Source organism: Stegodyphus dumicola, chromosome X2 (genome assembly GCF_044657685.1).
Source record: "Stegodyphus dumicola isolate Sdum_Otavi_A_Nest chromosome X2, ASM4465768v1".
NCBI classification, from domain to species: Eukaryota; Metazoa; Arthropoda; class Arachnida; order Araneae; family Eresidae; genus Stegodyphus; species Stegodyphus dumicola.
The window spans coordinates 39,161,600-39,181,183 of record NC_140781.1 but is presented as its reverse complement, the minus strand read 5'-3'; the positions used below and the strand labels follow the sequence as shown (position 1 = coordinate 39,181,183).

Sequence of the window (19,584 nt, the reverse complement as noted above, 5' to 3'; positions counted from 1 at the left end):
GTGTAACCAGTTTCCTTTAGATCGTCCTCTATCAGGGATTCATCTCCTTAAACAGATACTTCGTGGACTTTACTTTATTCAAATAACCTAAACTAACTTAGAATACAAATACCACTAGCTGTGTGAAGGAATGAAAAAAAGGTAAGTGGTAGAGTACACAAAAATAATCTTTCTTCATTATAAGAGTGTATGCCCGAAAGTGAAGTCCTGACGCGTAAATACAGTAAATGGAACACAGTAATAACACATGACACAGAACATATAAAAGAATCTTAATAATGAATATTTATAGTAATTCATTCTTAAAAGCTTAAAAGTTAACCGTAACTAAGTTAACCGCACTTAGTAAGATAGTAACATAGATGAAACACACTCGTAACATAGACGGAGTGAACTGTGAACATTTTGGAATAACCAGTTATCTCGTGCCCAGTTGCAAAAGTAACACTAATTCTAGCGACGAAATTATCAGAAGTTTCAATGGCGACTCGTAAACGATACTTTTGAGATGTTCACACAAATTACAAATTCATAGATTGTAGGACCCAAATGAGACTATTTCACCCAATCCATGCAATTCTTTTATTGTCATCCCATTTACTATTCCATAATTTGCACTAACAATTTTTACACTCAGTTTACACTAGCACAAACTTATCTACGTATTTCCATTCCATTGTAAATAAACAGTCCCCACACGAGTCCATTTACTTCTTTTTATAATCAGATTTCTTTCTTCGTTTCTCAGTTGTTGTGTTCTTCAGTTTCATAACTCGTTAGTTCTTCGCTCCCCGTTTTTATTTAGAATGGTTGTTCAGTCGAGCGTCCGATTTGACAGACATAAAACGCACGAAACCAAAAATATAAAAAAGAAGTAAGACAAAAAACAGAAGCTTAATAAAATTAATTCTATATTTTATTGTTTTCGTTTCTTTATAAATGAAGAAAATTTAAACAAATGGGGCATTCAACTAGAATTTAAAAGAGGATAGTTTTTTGAGAAAAGATGGTAAAGAAGTGAATGTATTTTTTATTTTAGTATTTAAAAGAAACAAACAAACATGACCCTAAGCCTTTCATCAGACTTTTCACGATAACTTACATATAAAAGGCATATTGTTCTTTAATATTTTCTGAGAAAGCATTCATGTTCCTTTTATGACCCAAGAGTTACAGAAAGCATTCACATTATCAAAAGTTTCGAGTTTCGTTTGATCGAAAGAATTTATCTAACAGCTCTCTAGTACTGATAATAAATCAATAGCATCTTATATTTATTTACTGTTAGGTGTAATAATCCATACGTTATGTTAGCGATTGATTATGATCATCTAATGGCGAAATATCCAGAAAATGAAAGTGTATAACTTACGCACTTGCCAAAACGATCATCTGGCCATAATTCAATTAAACGTTTATGGAGACAGCTTTCAGACGCCCTTCAAAAGCCTCCTGACTTTGAGAACTCTTACGGACAGCATAACATATATGGCTCTCGGAACTCCTTAAAAGCCTTCCGGAAAATATGAGGTGAGATTGTGAAGGTCTGTATCCCTGAAGTGAAGGATCACATCATTTATTTATTAAGCCATAAGGATGCTTCTTTTTTCCCCTTTATGTTCATGCCTTTTTTTAGACTTACGTAACTAAACGTGTTCTGATATTATTCAGAATGATTATTCTATTTTAAGTGTTTTATTTTATGTAACATTAAGAACATACGGCTAACTCTGGAAACAGGCAGAAACGCAAACTTGGACTAGTGTGAATTTTGAATAAAACTCATATTTCTATCGCGATCAGATACAAGTCCGCACTCCTCAGCAGGGAGAAAAAAAGTTTTCAAAATTTAAAAAATCTTACCATCAATGTCTGACTGCCATAGAAATGAAAATATTTTTATTCAAAATAAGCCAATTTAACACTGCTTTATTTTTTTCCTCAGTTTTAAAATTTACATCGTTTGGCATGTTTCTCTTCCTGTTATAGACCACCGCATATCAAGCATAAAATATCATAAAATCCAGTTTATGGGTAATAAAAGGTGAAATTTTTGTTTGACCAATTAATTTTTGTTCTTCGAAAACTGAAAAATATCCTCAAATGTATACTTCACACATTTGTTTCTTACGATTCAAGTGATTTTAAAATAGAATTACATACGAAATAAATGCTACAATTAATAATTTTTGCATTCCTTTTCTTTGTACATAGAACTCGCATACCGTAAGTCTTCGATTCTCAAGCCCACTTTTCTTTACCTATAAAAACGGAGTATGTCTTAGAATCGATGGCATCTTGGAATAAATTTTTCCGAAATGATAGTAATTCCGAAATAATTAACTTGTAGAGTCATTACGTTATTTTTAAGGAGTAGATGTGAAAAATGTGCAAAGCTCTAGCCGTTACTCGAACCTAGACTTCTCGAATACGCGCCAAATGTGCTACAGGTCCACCACGAAGACCTGCTGGAACGAGGAAGGAAATACTTTATATACTCCTCCTTTTAAAGGACGACTGCGGATTAGGGACCCAATTGCCAAATCCTGGTTTTGACAAATTCTTGCCCACCACCTTTCATAGTTTGGGCGCCACTGTAGAGTCATCAGGTTATTTTGAAGCAGGATATGTGAAAAATGTGCAATGCCCCCGCCGGAACTCGAAACTGGATCTCTCGAATACGCGCCGAGTGTGCTACCATTACACCTCGAAAGCATGTTGGAAGAAGGTAGAAAATATGCTTTTCCAAAATACCGATTTAAATAGCTATATTACTTTGTTAATAAACCAAGGTCTATTATTATAATTATTTGCTAAATATAACTGGATAACGTATATTCTGAATTAGGCAAAAAAGACAACGTTTATTCTGAATTAGGCAAAAAAAAGCTACTCGGATTCTGAATAAAACTCTGTCAGTTTCAAGAGCAATCAATCCCTTTATTTAGAGGCCAAAACAAATTTTTACGAAGATATGAGAAACGACAGCATTTTTATAAGGAAAACGGGCGCAGCAAAGTGAAAATGATCATACCACAACCTATCTCGTAAAGTAGTAATTAAACGTAAAAACTTTAAGATATCAGAATAGTAATTAACCTGTAAAAGCTAAGATATTATAAATTTTAATATTTTAGCTTTTTCATGCTTAGTTACTATTTTTCTCAACGGATTGCTCTACGTTCATTTTCATTTTGTTTCACCTATTCATTTCCATGTAAAATGTTTGTCGCTTCTCCCACCTTTGCAAAAATATATTTGCCCCTACAAAAAAGACCTATATCTGATCACCATCGAAAAAGATATCGTTTTAATTGAAATCTACATAACTCTAATGTTGATATTTTATCTAATTTAAATTTTCAAGATACATCTTTCATATACTATGTCATTTACTTAGAATCAGAATCCGTTTCTGATGGCAATACTGAAATTGAGTGATGCAGCTTAGAAAAGAATATATACGGTATATATTCAAATATGTACAAATGCAAATGATAGTTTATATATATATATATATACATTTTTGTATGCACTTCTCGCTTCTATAAAAATGTATGATATTGCAACCTAGAGACTGGAAAAATGTAATCTAATGGAATTTTTCATACTATATTTCTTCTTTGGTTTCTTTTATCTTAAATAACTCCAAAATTTTTATAAGGATTTGAGGGAGTTCCATTATTTGCATCCTGGTCTTTACTTTACCGAGCTTATTTCGCCCACCATCTGCTTACATTGTCTCTCGGTTAGTACCTTATTTCTACTGCTTAATATTTTCTGCAACCTAGTACTTCTCCATAATGGAAGACAACATTCAGACATGTGGAACGTCTCGATTGAAAAGACAAAGGAGGGAAATGCTTGCTTATAAATGCTTAGGATCATGATCGTATCGATCATCATTGTTTTCCCCATCTTTCAGGTATATTATTAACGCTCTTGTATCACCTTAGATGTATTTGCAGGCAGGCGTATGATTGATTACGCCAGAAATTTATCCCCTGGTATCGTAAAACACTTCCCGTAGGGATATTCACTGTATCCCAAATGAATGTGTGCAGCGGATAGTTGGAATAGCAAAAAAAGAACATAAGTACTATAATCTAGCATTCGAGTCGTATGATTTTACAGAGAAAATATTTTCCCAAATACATACTTACACACACACATACATATATATATATATAATATATATATATATATATATATATATATATATATTTAAAATACTTAAATAAATTAATTTTACTTTAAAAACTACTTGCTTAAACTTAGCTGATCTTACTGAAATACCTTTTCGGCATTTTAATTCTTACTTGAGTAAAAAGTGAAACATCTTCCCATTTATTACTTTTCATTGATCGGAAGTTGGTTTTATTCCCTTGAAAAGTTAACTAATTTCCAGTCAATGACGATAATTACTTGGTTTATTGATTGCATTTTCAATTTTAATTATAACTTTCTTAAAAGTTACCGTTTTGAATTTATTTTCGATTCATTTTTGATGTTTCCATTTTAAACTTTTTTTCGAGATTCATTTTTAAATATGCTTATAAGTTTCTTCATTTCAATAGAATTCTAACTGCCTTTATGAAAGCAGATAATATACTAAATAATACGTTACTAATTAAATTATATATATAGAGAGAGAGAGATAGATAGATAGATAATTCATTCGCATATATTATAGCTTATATAAACAGATTTTTTAAAGTTAAGAAGTAACTGAACAGTTTTAAAATAGAGTCACTTCTAAATATTAAGAGCTAATTTATTTTACAGCAGCAAAATTTGGAGTTTCAAAATTTAGTACTGCTGATTAAATGATCCTAGTTATTTGTAAACATGACTAAAACCTTGGGTGATATTTAGATATACTGTTTTGGGGTTTGTTTTGTTATATTTTCTAATATACTGTTTTTGTCTTAGTGCTTGTACACAGGCATATTAATGAATAGCTATAAATAATAGCTATAATAAATGGAATAGCTATAATAAATGGAATAGCTATAATAAATGGAACAGCTATAAAAATTATGATATTCGGGGCAGTGACTTTCAACATTAGTTCTTCACTTGAAAACTCATTAAATGAAAGTTTTCCTAAATATTTCGTTTTTGTAAAAATATTGAAAGAATACCTGATATTCTAAAACTTTTTGTCCGTTGAGATATGGATCATGTAAAACGAAGAACGAGATATACGTTTATACGTTTCAGTTATGGCAAAGCACACGAGGGCTATCTGCGTAAAGGGAGGAATGCCTTCGTGGAGGACTTTCTAAGGGGAACTGGCTCGTATGCACGTTACACATGGAGAAAACCACGAAAACACCCATGCAGCCAGCCCGTTCGCGAGATTCGAACCTCGGACCGAACTACCAGTGTTCAGCGTCTTTACCGCTCGGCCGCTGGTGGGCCAATCACGTTTCTTAACATGTTGCGATAGAAGTTTTACTGGTCAGGAAGCACTGTTCTTAAGAATTAATTGACAATGATTGTACAGAAAAAAAGACAAAATACGAAGTCTTAACTAAATGTTCATTGGTTTCCTTTAAATCCGCCAATATTCCCAAAAGAAAAAGTATGCAGAAAAGTTATTTAAATTATTTATTTTCTATATTTTACATAGTAACTCGTTTATTCCAATAATTACTTAAATGGAACTTATATTTAGAACTATCATATTTTTAAGTAAAAGCTTTGGAAAATTTCTCATTTACTATAAATTTCCGGATGTGGAAGCTATAAAAATTAAAAATAATTAGATTAAAAATTAAAAATACATATTTCATATTAAGCTAATGTCATGTATAATGTATTTTATGTTAATTAGCAGGTTATTATGATTTTGATCTTTACTATAGCTCCTTTCTTCCGTATTCCTTAGCAGAATGCAAATTAGCTTTGACTGAATTTAGGCCTGAAGTTTAGAAGCTTCCGCCACTCGCGTTTTCTGTTACTTTCCTCTAGCTCTATTTAAAAGTGATATTCCGGGGCTAGTATTCTCGCTAGCCTTAAACTTATATGCCGGTAAACAAACCGAGCCAACTCATTTCTTATTCTATTGGATGTGTAAACTATGTTATCAGCATTTGACTTTAATTGTCTGTTATTGCTTTGTTTGAACAGCCACAAGTGGTAGTTTGTTTGTAGCACAAGTTGTGCCTTTATGTTCAGATACCGACTAAAATAAAAAGGTTATTTAAAACCTTTTCCTAGATTCGAAAATTGTTGAGACGTAGCGAAAACTCATTATTAGTCTAGTAAGGTCTGCGTGATTTTAAAACTTTAGTTTCCGGATACAATAGCAACTCTAACACGCTCAAAACATTAGAATTATAAATGTCGAGTTCTTATGATTTTATTAATTAGTGTATGCATGCGTGCAAGATGTAGGTGTTGACATGTTTCTGATAGTCAGCAAGATGTGTTGTGTTCCCTTATTTCCCTAATGTAAAGGAACTGTTTGAATGTTTTCTCTTTCGTAATAGTAAACTCTCTCATAGTAGTAAATAGTAAAGTTTGTAAAATGCTGACTGTAAATGAATTCTTACAGTAAGCTGCTTATTTCAGTTTGGTCTTTGCCCTGTTGGTCTTTATGCCTATCCAATCCAAGCGCAAGCATCAAACGAAATACATAAAAACGATTTCATGTATATAATTATTCAATATTCGAGCATGTAACACATTTTAGTCAAAATACGCATAAAAGCGGTTTATACATATATTTATTCAGCATTCGAGCATGTGACACATTTTAGCGATGTGCAACTATTAAAAATATCCATTGAACGTCTCATTCATTACATCATTAAGAATTTCGCGAACTTTCCTTTTCATGCAACCTCTCACATTTACACATTCTCTCAACTGAACTCTATCTTACGTAGCAAATTTCTCTCGGGTGAATTTTAAATATTCAAGCCTCATTCGCTTCGTTTACCTAGGAAAACATACCTCACGTCAATTCCTTCTGCAGCAGGAAATTTTCTAGGAAATACACTCATATAACAAATACCCACTGTTAAGTTACGCACTGTCTCATTCTATTCGGCACTTGCGTCTTTTCCTCCAGGCCCACCACGTTCCTGCTGTCCTCTTCCTTCAGCTGAGTGGGATCACACCCACCACGTTAAATTTATACTCTATTTTATTCATTCTTTCTCTCAATTTTCCATACATCACGTTTCAGACATTTCTCCTTTCTCTTTTTCTTCTTCAATAGTAGTAGATTCTAACGTTAAAGTCTTTAAAATTCTTTTCGCCTCGCACAAGACTCTTTCACGTCGTTTTTCTTCTTTAAATATTTCTCAAATCTAAAAATCCAGTGCACGCCTTTTGAGTGAAGATTTGACGCGCTTTATGGTAAAGATTTTTAGTTTTTTTATCTACAATTTGTTCCGGATTTTACTTTTTCGGTAAATGGATTCTTTTTCCTTTTGAGATAGCTTTCCCTTTGACTGTCACACTTCTGTAACAAGTGAATTCGTGAAATCTGCAAACATGTCTTGATTTATTTGCCAGGTGAAATATGTCTCAATTCTGAAAATATAAATTCGTAACAGTTTTCCTTTCGGTTATTTTTATACGCATTCCGTGCTTTGAAAGCAATTCAGAATTATGAATTGAATTGGAAAAAAAGGTCTTTATTTCTTTCATAATATGAAAGTTTAAATCTAATAGGCTTTTGAAGGTATATGAGAAACTTTAATAAATGGTCGAAGTATAAACATGCATAAAATTTATGAAATATATGTTCTAAGTATTTCATATGTGAAATATATTTGAAAACAAATATCTTAGCGAAAAAGTCTTTCTGAAACAAATTGTTAAATATATAAGAAATCTGTACTTTTCTTACACGAAAATTTGCAGTAACTTCAAATATTTTTAAACTTCTGATCCCTTCTTTAAAATAATCATCATATTAGGTTGAATTTATATCCGACGTTTGAATACCTGAAATTGTCTTTTAGAGAAGAAATATTTCAAAATTTCTGCAAATATTCTCAATTTCTTTTACGTTTATTAATTTGTAAAGTTTATCCTAAGTTTTAACATTTATCTTTAGTTAAAGCTACTTTTCTGTCCCTTCTTAATTTCAGCTTACAATTTCCTGCCACAGTGTGTTTATAGAATCGCGGTTAATGCCAATCAGGAATGTCGAAGTTCCACTGACTTCGTTAGAGAGCCAGAGATTCTGACTAGCGCGCGTTTGCATTTTGGCTACACTCTATCTAAGCTATTACTACGCTCGGTCGCATTTCAAACCCTGGATAGCTTCGCTGTTTAGTTAACACTTAGGGGCTAACTCCATAGACTTGTCATAGCTTTGACTATATCTTTTTAGCTAAGCATTAGTTAAGTTTGCTTTCTAAGTACTCTTGAGTTCAAGCCCAAGTGGAGGCTTTCTGTACGCTCTAAGACAAGAGCCGTCTGTAAATTCTTACTTTGGAAAATAAAGGGTAATTAACCCTTCTTGAGTTTACGTTTCTGTTTGAGCCAAAGCGATTATTCGCTTACCAGTTCTCGAGCTTCCACACACATAGCTTAAGAGAAGAGGTTGGAACCCTATAAATTTTAAGATATCTATATCTTAAAATTAAAGGTACTGATATTTCAAGGGAAAAGCTCAAATACTTTCTTCGAAGTAAGAAAGATTCCAGTGTAAATGTTTACTGCTCTTAAAAATTGTATTGCATTTTTCCAATATAACAATTTAACGTAAATAATGTTTCATAAATATGCACTACATAAATTACAAGCAGAGCTAGAACAGCAAGATCTCTCTCTTTAATATATGTAAAACAAGTCTTACAACCCTCAACTTCGAACTGGTTTTAAAAAAAATTAGAGCAGATACCATGCCTGCTATACAAAGGGAATTAGCTAAAATTAGCTACCAAATCACAAGAGATAATACAGAAAAATTACTAAATGTGATGTTTCTTATCCCAAAAGGCGTATTTTGAGACAATATTTAGCAGCACATTTTAATGTTAAGAAACCGTAATAGAGCATTGCATTGCCAAATAGAGTTATAGTTACGTATGTTAGCTTGCACTGATTGTAGTAACTACTTTTTACTTCCTTGTACGAAGTAAAAGAAGTATTGTAATCGCAAAAGATTTCGGATATCATATTTCAACATAAATATCCATTTTGACCGTTTCCGAATCCATTTGAACGTTTTGCTTTGCTTGAAATCTGCAAGTGCGGACAGACGCCATACAAAAAGAAACTATCTGTACGTACGGACATCGTCCTCGGGTGTCGACGGAGAGAACTCTCTTGCATGCTGGTTGGTATAGGTACCTAGGCAGCCTCGGCATCGTTAGTATAAAATCAGTCTTCATAGGACTAGAATCATCGCTCGCCGATGGTATGATCAGGCTCGGTAGGGACCATATGGTACTGTCTTGTCGGCTTTCCTGGTTGTGGTCCTGCGCTACATGGTGGATATAATTAAAAAGATCTTCGAGGGGATTGGCTGTATTCAGACCATTCCCGTATGACACGGTATTACTCCCGTATGACAAATATTGACCAAAATATTTAATTTCAAAATTGCAATTTTTGATGTCATTTTCAATTTTCCTTGAGAGACGTCTAATTAAGTTCGAATAATTCGAGAAAATAAGTTTAAGTGAAATGCAGCAAAAAATCAAAAAATTCATTTCAGTCAAATGGTGTCCTCGTCAGATTTTTTTAACATTCTAAGAATTTTAATTGATCGGAATCGTTTGCAGTCTTAAATGAAATCGTATTACTGAAAACAATGCATGGCTTCTTGTATCAGCTGTTGTAAAAGTTTGAGTATGCTCTGACGGAAAACAAATATATTAGCAACTATAAATAATAAATGCAATATAAATGAATAAATTCGTAAATGGATAAATATGTGAAAGTTAAAAGTTTCGCATGTATGTATTCAATTCAATTTATTCATTCATCATTTAAACGTTTCCTTTTCAAAATTCGTTTAACTTAACTAGGGAAACAGAATTTCAAAATTTTTGAAAATCGCAAAACAGTGGTGCATTCGCAAATTATTGTGTTTTGTCGTTTTATGTCTATCAACAAGCAGCTATTTTTATCATTAGGTAATTTTACATTAATCGTCTCATCCACACTTTTTTTTCAGAAATATTGAGAGCCTAGGATTAAATTATCTTTTTTGTCAAACAATATTGGTTAAAATTTAAAATTTACTAATTAGTTCATATTGTCATTGTCGGGATCAAAATTAAGTGATATAAAAGTAAGTTTTCAGAGACCTTAGAGTCGCTTGAGAATCGAATCGAAGCTCTTTTTCACTGACAGATGCTCTTACCAGCTGAAGTATATGGAGCTGGTTTCCTCTTAACAACGCAGGACTCAAGTTGGAAGGTTTTATATTTACAAAGCAATTATCTTAGTGTTTTGGCTTTTCCATACAGATATTTTTGTCAACTTTCAGAAGAATGGTGGTAAGCAGATTTTCGGTAGAATAAACTGAAAAGTTATATGCTCCTTTCCTTCTACCAGAATGAAAATTAGTTTAAAGTATAAATACATGTCGTTTCAAAGTCCGTCAGAAGATTATTTCGCAGTTTAGACTGCTTGTTACTCTACTTTGAATTTTCAATTTTCCTCTTTAGCTTACGAGCAAAGATTTGCTTGCTGTGATTCTTCGCAAACGATTATTAGTCCAAATGCAAAGGTTTAGGAAGCAAAGGTTTGCGTTATACACCACATTCGATTAAACTAGAATATGTGTTAGCTTAAGTTAGGGAAGTTATGCTCTTGTTATGTTTTTCAGTTTGTGTAATCATCAGATTGACGAAATAATAAATATTTTTTCTTGCCGTTTGCTTTGGTTATGATATATTTAATCAGAAATTGACTGGACGAAACGACGTCCGTTAATATTTTACGATTGAAAAGTAGTGAGTTGACCTTTACATTTACAAACATAGCCGTATAAAATAATTTGATCTTGACTAATTGACCGATGATGATATGGCCGGATAACGAAATCAGAAATTTCTTAGTTAATTAAAAGCAAATAGTTTTCACAATGTAGTCAATTCAAACTCAACAAAAAACGAAGAAAAGATATAAATTGATTTTCATTTTACGACGAATAAAACGAATAATTAAAATGAAAATAAATAAAACTCTTACAGCTGTTCTTTCATTCAATACAGAGGAAAAGAAGTTTACTGACTAATTAATAAATTAAAGATAAAGTTATAAATTTAAAATTTAAAACTAAGCAATATTTAATAGCTGATTAGTATTGATTTTTCATATCCCTCTCTCTATATGTAATACAGGGTGTAACAGACTGATGGTCACAACTTTAAGCGGTTATAGAACTTGGCAAATGTAAAGCTTTCTGTAACAAAATATGTGATGGAATGCAAACTCGGAAACGCAGTAAATCTAAAGAAAACAAATTACGAAGTCGTTGCAATCACGGATATTTTCAAGAATCATTATTTGATGTTTACAAGAATTGTTCAAATATACTATATTGTATATCAATTGCTAGTGTTTATCTAGTACTAGTGTACTTCAACTGCTAATGTATATTTAAAAATCTTCGTAACTTGGCTGAGAAGCGCCATGTTGTTATATTAACCAATCCTTATGTATGATTATTAATCTTTTACTTATACACATTACGTTTATTTATACATACACTATCTACTGTAGAAAACTGTATTAAAGAATATGTTCTATTACCTTAAACCCATATTTAACTCGGGACTGTAGCTCTGAGGGGCTCAAAACTTCAGTTTTAATTTTGTCTAAACAATTTTTTGTACAGCATGCTACACAGACATTTATTTCGATTAAAACTAAGATACAAATTTTAAACTAAACATATTGTAACGTATTCATTTATTTTTATTTACCAGCTATTTTATGTTCCGAATCTAGACAGTCACTTCTCCCTTTCCGTTTTCCTGCTAGAATGCAAATTTTAGCTCCCGCGTATTTAAGTGACGGTTTGAGATTAGTGTGTACCCCCTGTTGAAGGCTACGTTACTATTTGAAATTCTACAACAGCATTCCTGTCTAATGCGTTGTTTTAATCTTGCAAATAGTGCTGTTACGCCGGTGTAGGTTTGCGTGTTAAATATTTCTGCATAGCCTTTAGCTAACCCGAAGACTTAGATTTAGTTTAAATTTGAAATTCTACTTTTTTGAGTTACGCTCTAATCGCTGGCTGGTTTTGTAAGCACCGGGCGTGCGTTCTGTTAAACTTAGTTACGTTCTTAATGAAAGAGTCTTTTACTCCCTTCTTGCGTTTCTGTTTGCGTTCTAGACTTAGCGATAAGTCGCTTAGTTCTACTTAGAGTCTTGACTTAATGTATATTGCCAAAAAGAGTGAGACTCTACAATATTAAAATATTCTTAAGCATTTTTTGATTTTATTTCTCGAGTCAATTTATCTCGATGTTTCTCTTAAGTTGAATTCCACTGATTGAAGTTGGGAAAATGTACTTAAATTTGATTTAGGCCAAATCTTTTGTCTGTAGTCAATATGCTATTTGACGTTAGTTTTCTCTCACAGTATCCAAGCCAAAGGATTTTCGATGCACATTATCAAAAAAATACTAACTTTAGTATATGTAGCACAATTTCTCATTTATCTGCAGAGGCAGTTTGTTCTTAAATATGTAACTAAAGCTGGCTTTTGGTAAAAATCAGGTGCTTCTTCCTCATATTTTCAGAATTAATAACCTTATTAAGAAGCGTATGCTTACTTCACATTTTAGACTATGAAAAGCAAGTTAGATCAGCTACTGTAACATTAATAAAGGCATTAAAGTACGACAAATGTTTTCTAGTCAATCAAATTTTCCATCTGTGATTCTGAAATTACCCTCCTTGCCTTTCTTAGGTCAGAACAGGTATTAAAAGGAAAAGTAAACACGCAGTAACTAAACACTTTAAATGATTACTTGCTACGAAGAGTCTCTCGGGGATATTTCTTTGAAATTAATTCTTATCCTTTATCATTATCCAGCAGCTTACTTAAATTGTGTGACAGGGCAAAAATGGGAGAAATCAACACCTGAAAACTACTTATTCTTTTAAGTAATGATTTCCAATTTCTCTGGTAAAATGCTTTTATAGACATAAAGTGACTCATTCATCGACGTTAGAATAATAAGTATTAGAGTTTTCAAAGGGTAATATTTACACTGTGCTAGTAGCTGAACTCATTGTACATGTTTCGTATGTACATATTTGTACATTTTTCGACTAACTTTTTAGTTCAGTAACTCATTTCATTTACAGTTTAAATGTAAGGTTATCTTAAAACTCTTCTAGCAGAATCCAGGTGTATCGCTCGTATTTTAGAACTGAAAACGCTGAATTTGGCCTTGAATATATTTTAAATAACCTTCAAAAATCGGCAAGATGTACAAAGAAGAAATAATCAAAAGATTTCAAAAACTATTATCATTTTTACCCCAAAATATTTCATTTTAAGGAATGTTTATTCTCTTATAATAATGACAGCAATATTTATCATTTTGCTTGTAATCATAAGTAATCACAGATCTGTCGCATAATAAAGGACTGAGTAATTAATTCCTTAAAAAGTGAGAAGGAAATGAAATACCTTTATTATATTCAGGGAGTTAATTATTTACTCTTTTATGCTATGACATGAATTTAAAAAATTCAATTCAGAAATCCTGTTTCGGGTCTTATTTAAGTTCGGATGACTAGCTCTTTTCAATTATTTTGCTCGCCATTTTTCTTTTGTCCGCTAGGATCTGCAGATGGAAATTTTGAATTGATTTTTGCAATTCATTTTTTAGAAGAGAAATTCTAAACGTCTTTTAAAACTCATAATGATGCAAAATTTGTGTGACGGAACTTACTGAAGTAAGAAAAGAAAATAACCATAAAATAAAAATATATTCTTGTTCCATAAATTAGGGGAAAATCGTTTCTTTATTGAATATGTTTCCTCGTGGATGTCTGAAATTTTCGAGCCAGAACATCTGCATTTCAAATATTTTTCTCAAAAAAGATAAGACTGCAAAGTACAAAATAAAATAATTGGTTGTGAAAGCATTCATTTTTTTATATTTCCTTTAAATTGATGATATTATTATTATAGTTGCTGATACAATTTTAAGAACATCCTTTATTCTAAAAACGTAAATGTTCGACTAAACGCAAGACATCTTCAAAGAGTGCGGATAAACAGAAAATTTCTCGCAGCTAAAGATTGCTACAATTGCTACGAAAAGCTTGTTACGAATTTTGTATTTAAATGACTAATTTTAGTAGAATTATAATTAAAATTGTTGTATTTCTCCGTGCAATGTACAGCGAGACTAATTTTAAGAGAAAGCAATGCAGAAAAAGTAAAAATATAGGAGAACATGCATTTAACATTGACTAAATGGATATCTCGGTAATCTGTATTGAAATTGAATCAATATAATTGACCACTATGTTAGCTGTAACAGTAATTCCATCCTCTTAGTGGTTTTCAGCAATCTCGAGAAGCAGAAAATGCTAAAACTACCTCACGCCGCCTGTCGAAAACTGTTTAAAGTCGAAGAGAGACATCTCATCTCAGTTGTTTAGTTAGTTGCTTATTTACTCTTCTTGCGATTTGCAGTTTCGCGTAAACTGAGATAATCTGGAGTTAGCTTTCTCTTTAGATAACTCTTTGCATTACGTTGTGTTTTAACGTTTTTAGTAGTTTGAAGTATAGCTACTGATTATACTGCTCAATACTGTGTCCACCTGTACAAATATCTCTGAGAAGAATTCAAGCGTTCTGATATATTTCTTTTGACAAGGATAAATTTTATTAACCTATTATCGGACTTGTGCATTCAGTCTGCAGTTATCAATCTGTACATTATTCTGTAATATGACTATCTCATATTACCAAATATGGTGCTAAAATTATATAACACATTGTATTTATAATATAAAATCATGTTGCATAGTACAAGAGTATGCAACTGAGGGTTAAATGCATGTAATATTCTGAGACAGCTAACATAATGTTGACGCAACACTATTAGTGTAAATGATTAAAAAATATTTCATATCCTTTTATTTCTGTCAGAAAAAAAACGGCTTTACAATTTCAAAATATTAGGATTCATTTGGAGTTTCATATGATAATATAAAAAAGAAACCCAGTATATCGGAGAAAGTGAAAATAAATTCTTCAATTCACTTTATTCCTTTTCAAACAAATTTACCTCAATTGAATCATTCTTATTAAATTTTAGCGCCGGTACTCTCAGCCATTAAAAGTATTTTAAATGGCAGGAATAAAGGTAAGACAATAAAGGTGAACTAAAACGAATTACCACACACTACTGCTTATTTCATATAATTCTTTGCAGTTAAGAATTTCTACCGCTTCGCTGCTTAATTCTTTTACCTTCGGTCACGAGTTGTCGAGATTTACTTGTAGACGCTTATCCTGAATGAGCTTAATATAAATCAAAATTTCTCGCTTTAGAATCTATTTCTTTTAATTAAATTAAGTACTTTTGCTTTTTAAATTAAGTTATACGAGTTACATGCATGTCAATTTATATTTTATTCAGAATATTTGCTGTATCGCTCAGGTATTTCATGGACTGCGCTTTGAATAAACTAATATTAAACTCTTTCTCCTGGCTCTTGGCTTAATTGCTTCATATTAATTTCATCAATAGAGCGAAAAAAGGTAAATCAGAAGTTTGCGTACTAAACTGGAACGTAAACTGGGGAAGCAAAATCACATTTCACGTATATTGGCATCATCGTACATTTCTTATGCATCTCAAAGGAAGCTTTTTCAATGTGTTTAATATTTTCAATTGGAGGCTCTGAGGATTTTGCGAACTAGGAAGTAGTACTCTTGAACAAAGTATTGGGTTGTTGCAAAGATAATGGTCGATTCTAAGTACGACTGAAAAAGAAGATTATAAAAAATCTCCAACAACATCATTGCATTGCTACTAACCTATGGCAAAGTCATTTATACCACGATTATAAAAATCAGTGTCTCTAAAAGTGATGAAATCCTCCATTGCGAGATACGTTGATGCATCCCTGACGAAACATTTCTTAGAGAAAAATGGCTCAAGTGTCTAAAAAATGGTAATCATTTGGAGAAATATCAGGAGAGTATGGTTGACAGTGTCGTATGTGGCGGGACGTTACCTTAGGACAATACGCTTTTATATCTGTTCACAAATATTGATTGCTTAAGGCCCAATTTATCGTATATTTGCCAGATATCTGTACAATATCGAGGTGCATTTATCGTTTGACCTAGTGGAAGCAATTAATGGTGAGTAACTCAAGAAGAAGACCACCATGCAGTAGACATTGTCTTCTTTAGAAGCAAAGACGCCTTCGTAGTCCTTCTTGGTCCGCCCTTAGCTTCCATTTAGTATGACGAACATGTGAGATTGTTCTAGAATATCCACATTCACAATTCATTGCAGAGATCTTTCTTCTTTCTTTACTTTTCCTTAAGAGAGAACAACGCACTACCAAACTACTACTTTGATTACATCAATGAATTCGTGAAGCACACACAGATTAAGCTTCCTCATGCCTAGGTAACACCCCCGTACAGTTCACCATGGATATGATTAGACTGAATCCTTTAATTCATTCGAATCAATGGATGAAGGATGATAATCACGAGATTAATTTTTCAGCCTCGAATTTATTTTTCCTTCTCTTGCAAAGAAATTTTGCTAACGAACAATGAGTTGATCTCCCATTAGTTGTTCTTCCACTAAGCACACAGTCTCTGAAGAATTTCCCATGTTGAGCTCGTAAATGTATAGAAGCCTTTGTTTACTGGATTTCGTTTTATGATTGACTAGATGTCGTTAATATTCACTATTTAATTTTCGCTGAATGAAACAAAAACTACAGTTGCATCATCAACGGGAAACGCTGTCATATGACATAAAAAACTTGCATTAAATTCGGTATTTTCTTAGTTTTAGACTCAGTAATTAGTAATTCAGTGATCATTTCCATTGCAACAACCGAATATTTGTCGGCTGCCTTATGCACAAGAGACCCAGCGAAATCAGTCATTTGCTATTAAATAAGCGCATAAGTCTCCATGTGGCATTACGTTAGGATGAAATACCAGCGCAACAAGTTTGATTATATCATTTATTTATGGCATTTTGAACAGCTTATATTAAATATATTTATTTTTCCATATCTTTAATTTTTAGATGACTGATTTTTAAACAGTTTAACTCATCATATCTACTTTGTCTAAAATTGCATCAGGTATTAAACTGAAATCTGGGTCCTAAAATCCATTTGCGATTTTATACATTAAGATTTTTATGTTTTTATTTTTTTTAATATTTTTCTAACTTTTTGAAATTTAATGGTAAGCTGTTCTACTGTAATCTAAAGATTGAAGTTAAGTTGTCTTGTGTTAAGCCATCCATTACTGCTTACACTAATCATAGTATGCTTATAAATAAAAGTAAAACTTCAAACCGGAATGTTATTTCGAATCACACGCTTTTAATATGCCTTCAGCACTATTTAGCAGTTATTTGCAGGAGAGTCTGTATTAAAAGAGCTGTCTAGGTCATATAAAGATAATTAATTTGATACAAACACAGGCTTAAGAAATGAAATACAGCTAACTGTCTTCAAATTATAAGGATCATTTTTCCCAAATTTGGATTCCAATCTAATAAATAATTTTCTTACAGGGCCCAAGTTATGAGTGGCCTGGTGATTTACCCCAACAAGCACTCACTATATTGCATCAGCATGCTATACAAGGAGATATAACCGAATTACAACAGTCACTCTGGTAAGAAAAGTTAATTATTTAGTTCTCTGCAATATTAAATTACTGAAGATGAAATATGAAGCCTGTTACCTTAAGCCAAGTTAAATTATATTGATAGTATTTAAAAATTTATTTAGGAAAATAATTTAGTAGTGAATCCGAAATGGTATTTGTAGTTTTTCTCACTTGAGAAAAACGCTAACACTCTTTATTTTCTCCAGTGCTATTCAAGAGTCATCGATCATTAACAGGGCGGAATACCAAGAACGGTGAGCGGAAGGGAAGAAGGTAACAATTAGTATAGCATGAGTCTCACACAAAAACCGAAATTTGCTATGTTAGGGGGGATGTAGGAGCATCATCATAAATAGCTCTGCATGATATCTCAGTTGATATCCTGAACAAAATGGAGAGAAACGTACTATGTTATCAATGTATTTATATATAGAAGACCACTCTGTTGACATAGTAATAGAAGAGTCCACTGCTATAGCCTTGGACTGGGTTCGAATCCCACAGAAGACATAAACATTTGTGAATATGTAATGCCTTTGCAGCATAGCACACTTAAAATATTGTCTATCCGAAAGTCCTCTCGAGAGGATGATGGCAGATGATGAGAGATAGAAGACATTCGGATTCGTCTTCCGAGAGGTCCCCATTAAAAACTGGAGCTAGGCAAACTGATACTGTCGCCTGTAATATTCTAGGTCTATACTAGCGATAAGCGCTACCCCTCCCCCTTTGACCACGATAAAATTTCCTAGACTTGATTTGGATGAAGCTTAGGTGGAAGGATTAGCGATTAGTCACAGTGAGAACATGCTGAAAACTATGATTGTCACTTCCATTATTTGCTATAAACGGATACTCTTTATTAAGTTGCACTGCAACTTAAAATTCTAAGGATTAAAACTATGTACTTAAAACAAAATAAATCATAGATGAAATAAAAATGTGACTATTTTAGATAAGAGTTTGTGGATCCCGAATCCCCTGTAAGGCAGCTTTGGTTAAAGTCACTCTTTAGTAACTTCTCCTTTCACTATGGAATTTTAGATCTGCTTTGTTCATAATGTAGATATTTGTCGAAGTAGCAATCACGATAAATTATTAATGCCCTCCCCGGGCTTCAAACTCCGGACTTCCCGATTGCTGGCTGGACGTGCTTCCATTTACAACACGAATCCACACGACACCACACAGGAGAGAGGAAATTCCTTACATTATCTCCCACTTCGAGGGTGACTGGAGAGGAGGAGATCCAGTCGCCAAATTTTGGTGGCGACGAATTATTGTATGCAATGTTTCAGTGCGGGTGCCACTAAAGATTGTTTTAGAATTTGTTGGACTGAAGAAACATGAGAAATCGAGTAATATCTTCTCCGAAAATCGAACTCCAGTCCTCCAGCTGCCAGTTGCGTTGGTGGTCTGTATGCTCTAATTTTTATCAACATATTTATTCATTGTTTGATTTCAGTGATTATAAAAATTTTTCATATTTTTAAAATTATTATTGCCTTAAATTTTCCAGTGATCGATAAAGTGCGAAATACATTTATTGGCTAAAAAGGGAAACAAATTTATGCTCTTTTTTATTAAGAAAAGAGAATATGAAATTTAATTTTGTTTTATTTAATTATTCTTTTATTCTGAATTTTGTTGTGATGTTATCAAGAATTATTTTTAGATTACTAATCAAGCCTTTTATTTTGGAATTATTTATTGATTTTATTTTAGAATTTTATTACTGTATCAAG

At 32.4% G+C, this 19,584-nt stretch overlaps 1 protein-coding gene across 3 annotated transcripts in view; it reads left to right on the top strand.

The window, feature by feature from the left end:
- The window catches only part of LOC118186652 (BAI1-associated protein 3-like), a 600,433-nt gene that overhangs the window by 432,591 nt on the left and 148,258 nt on the right, over window positions 1-19,584 (top strand). For all 3 annotated transcript variants that reach the window (XM_085808773.1, XM_085808772.1, XM_085808771.1), the window contains one exon: window positions 17,742-17,845. In XM_085808773.1, the coding sequence (XP_085664899.1) occupies window positions 17,742-17,845 (104 nt within the window). The remainder of the gene's footprint in view (window positions 1-17,741; window positions 17,846-19,584) is intronic.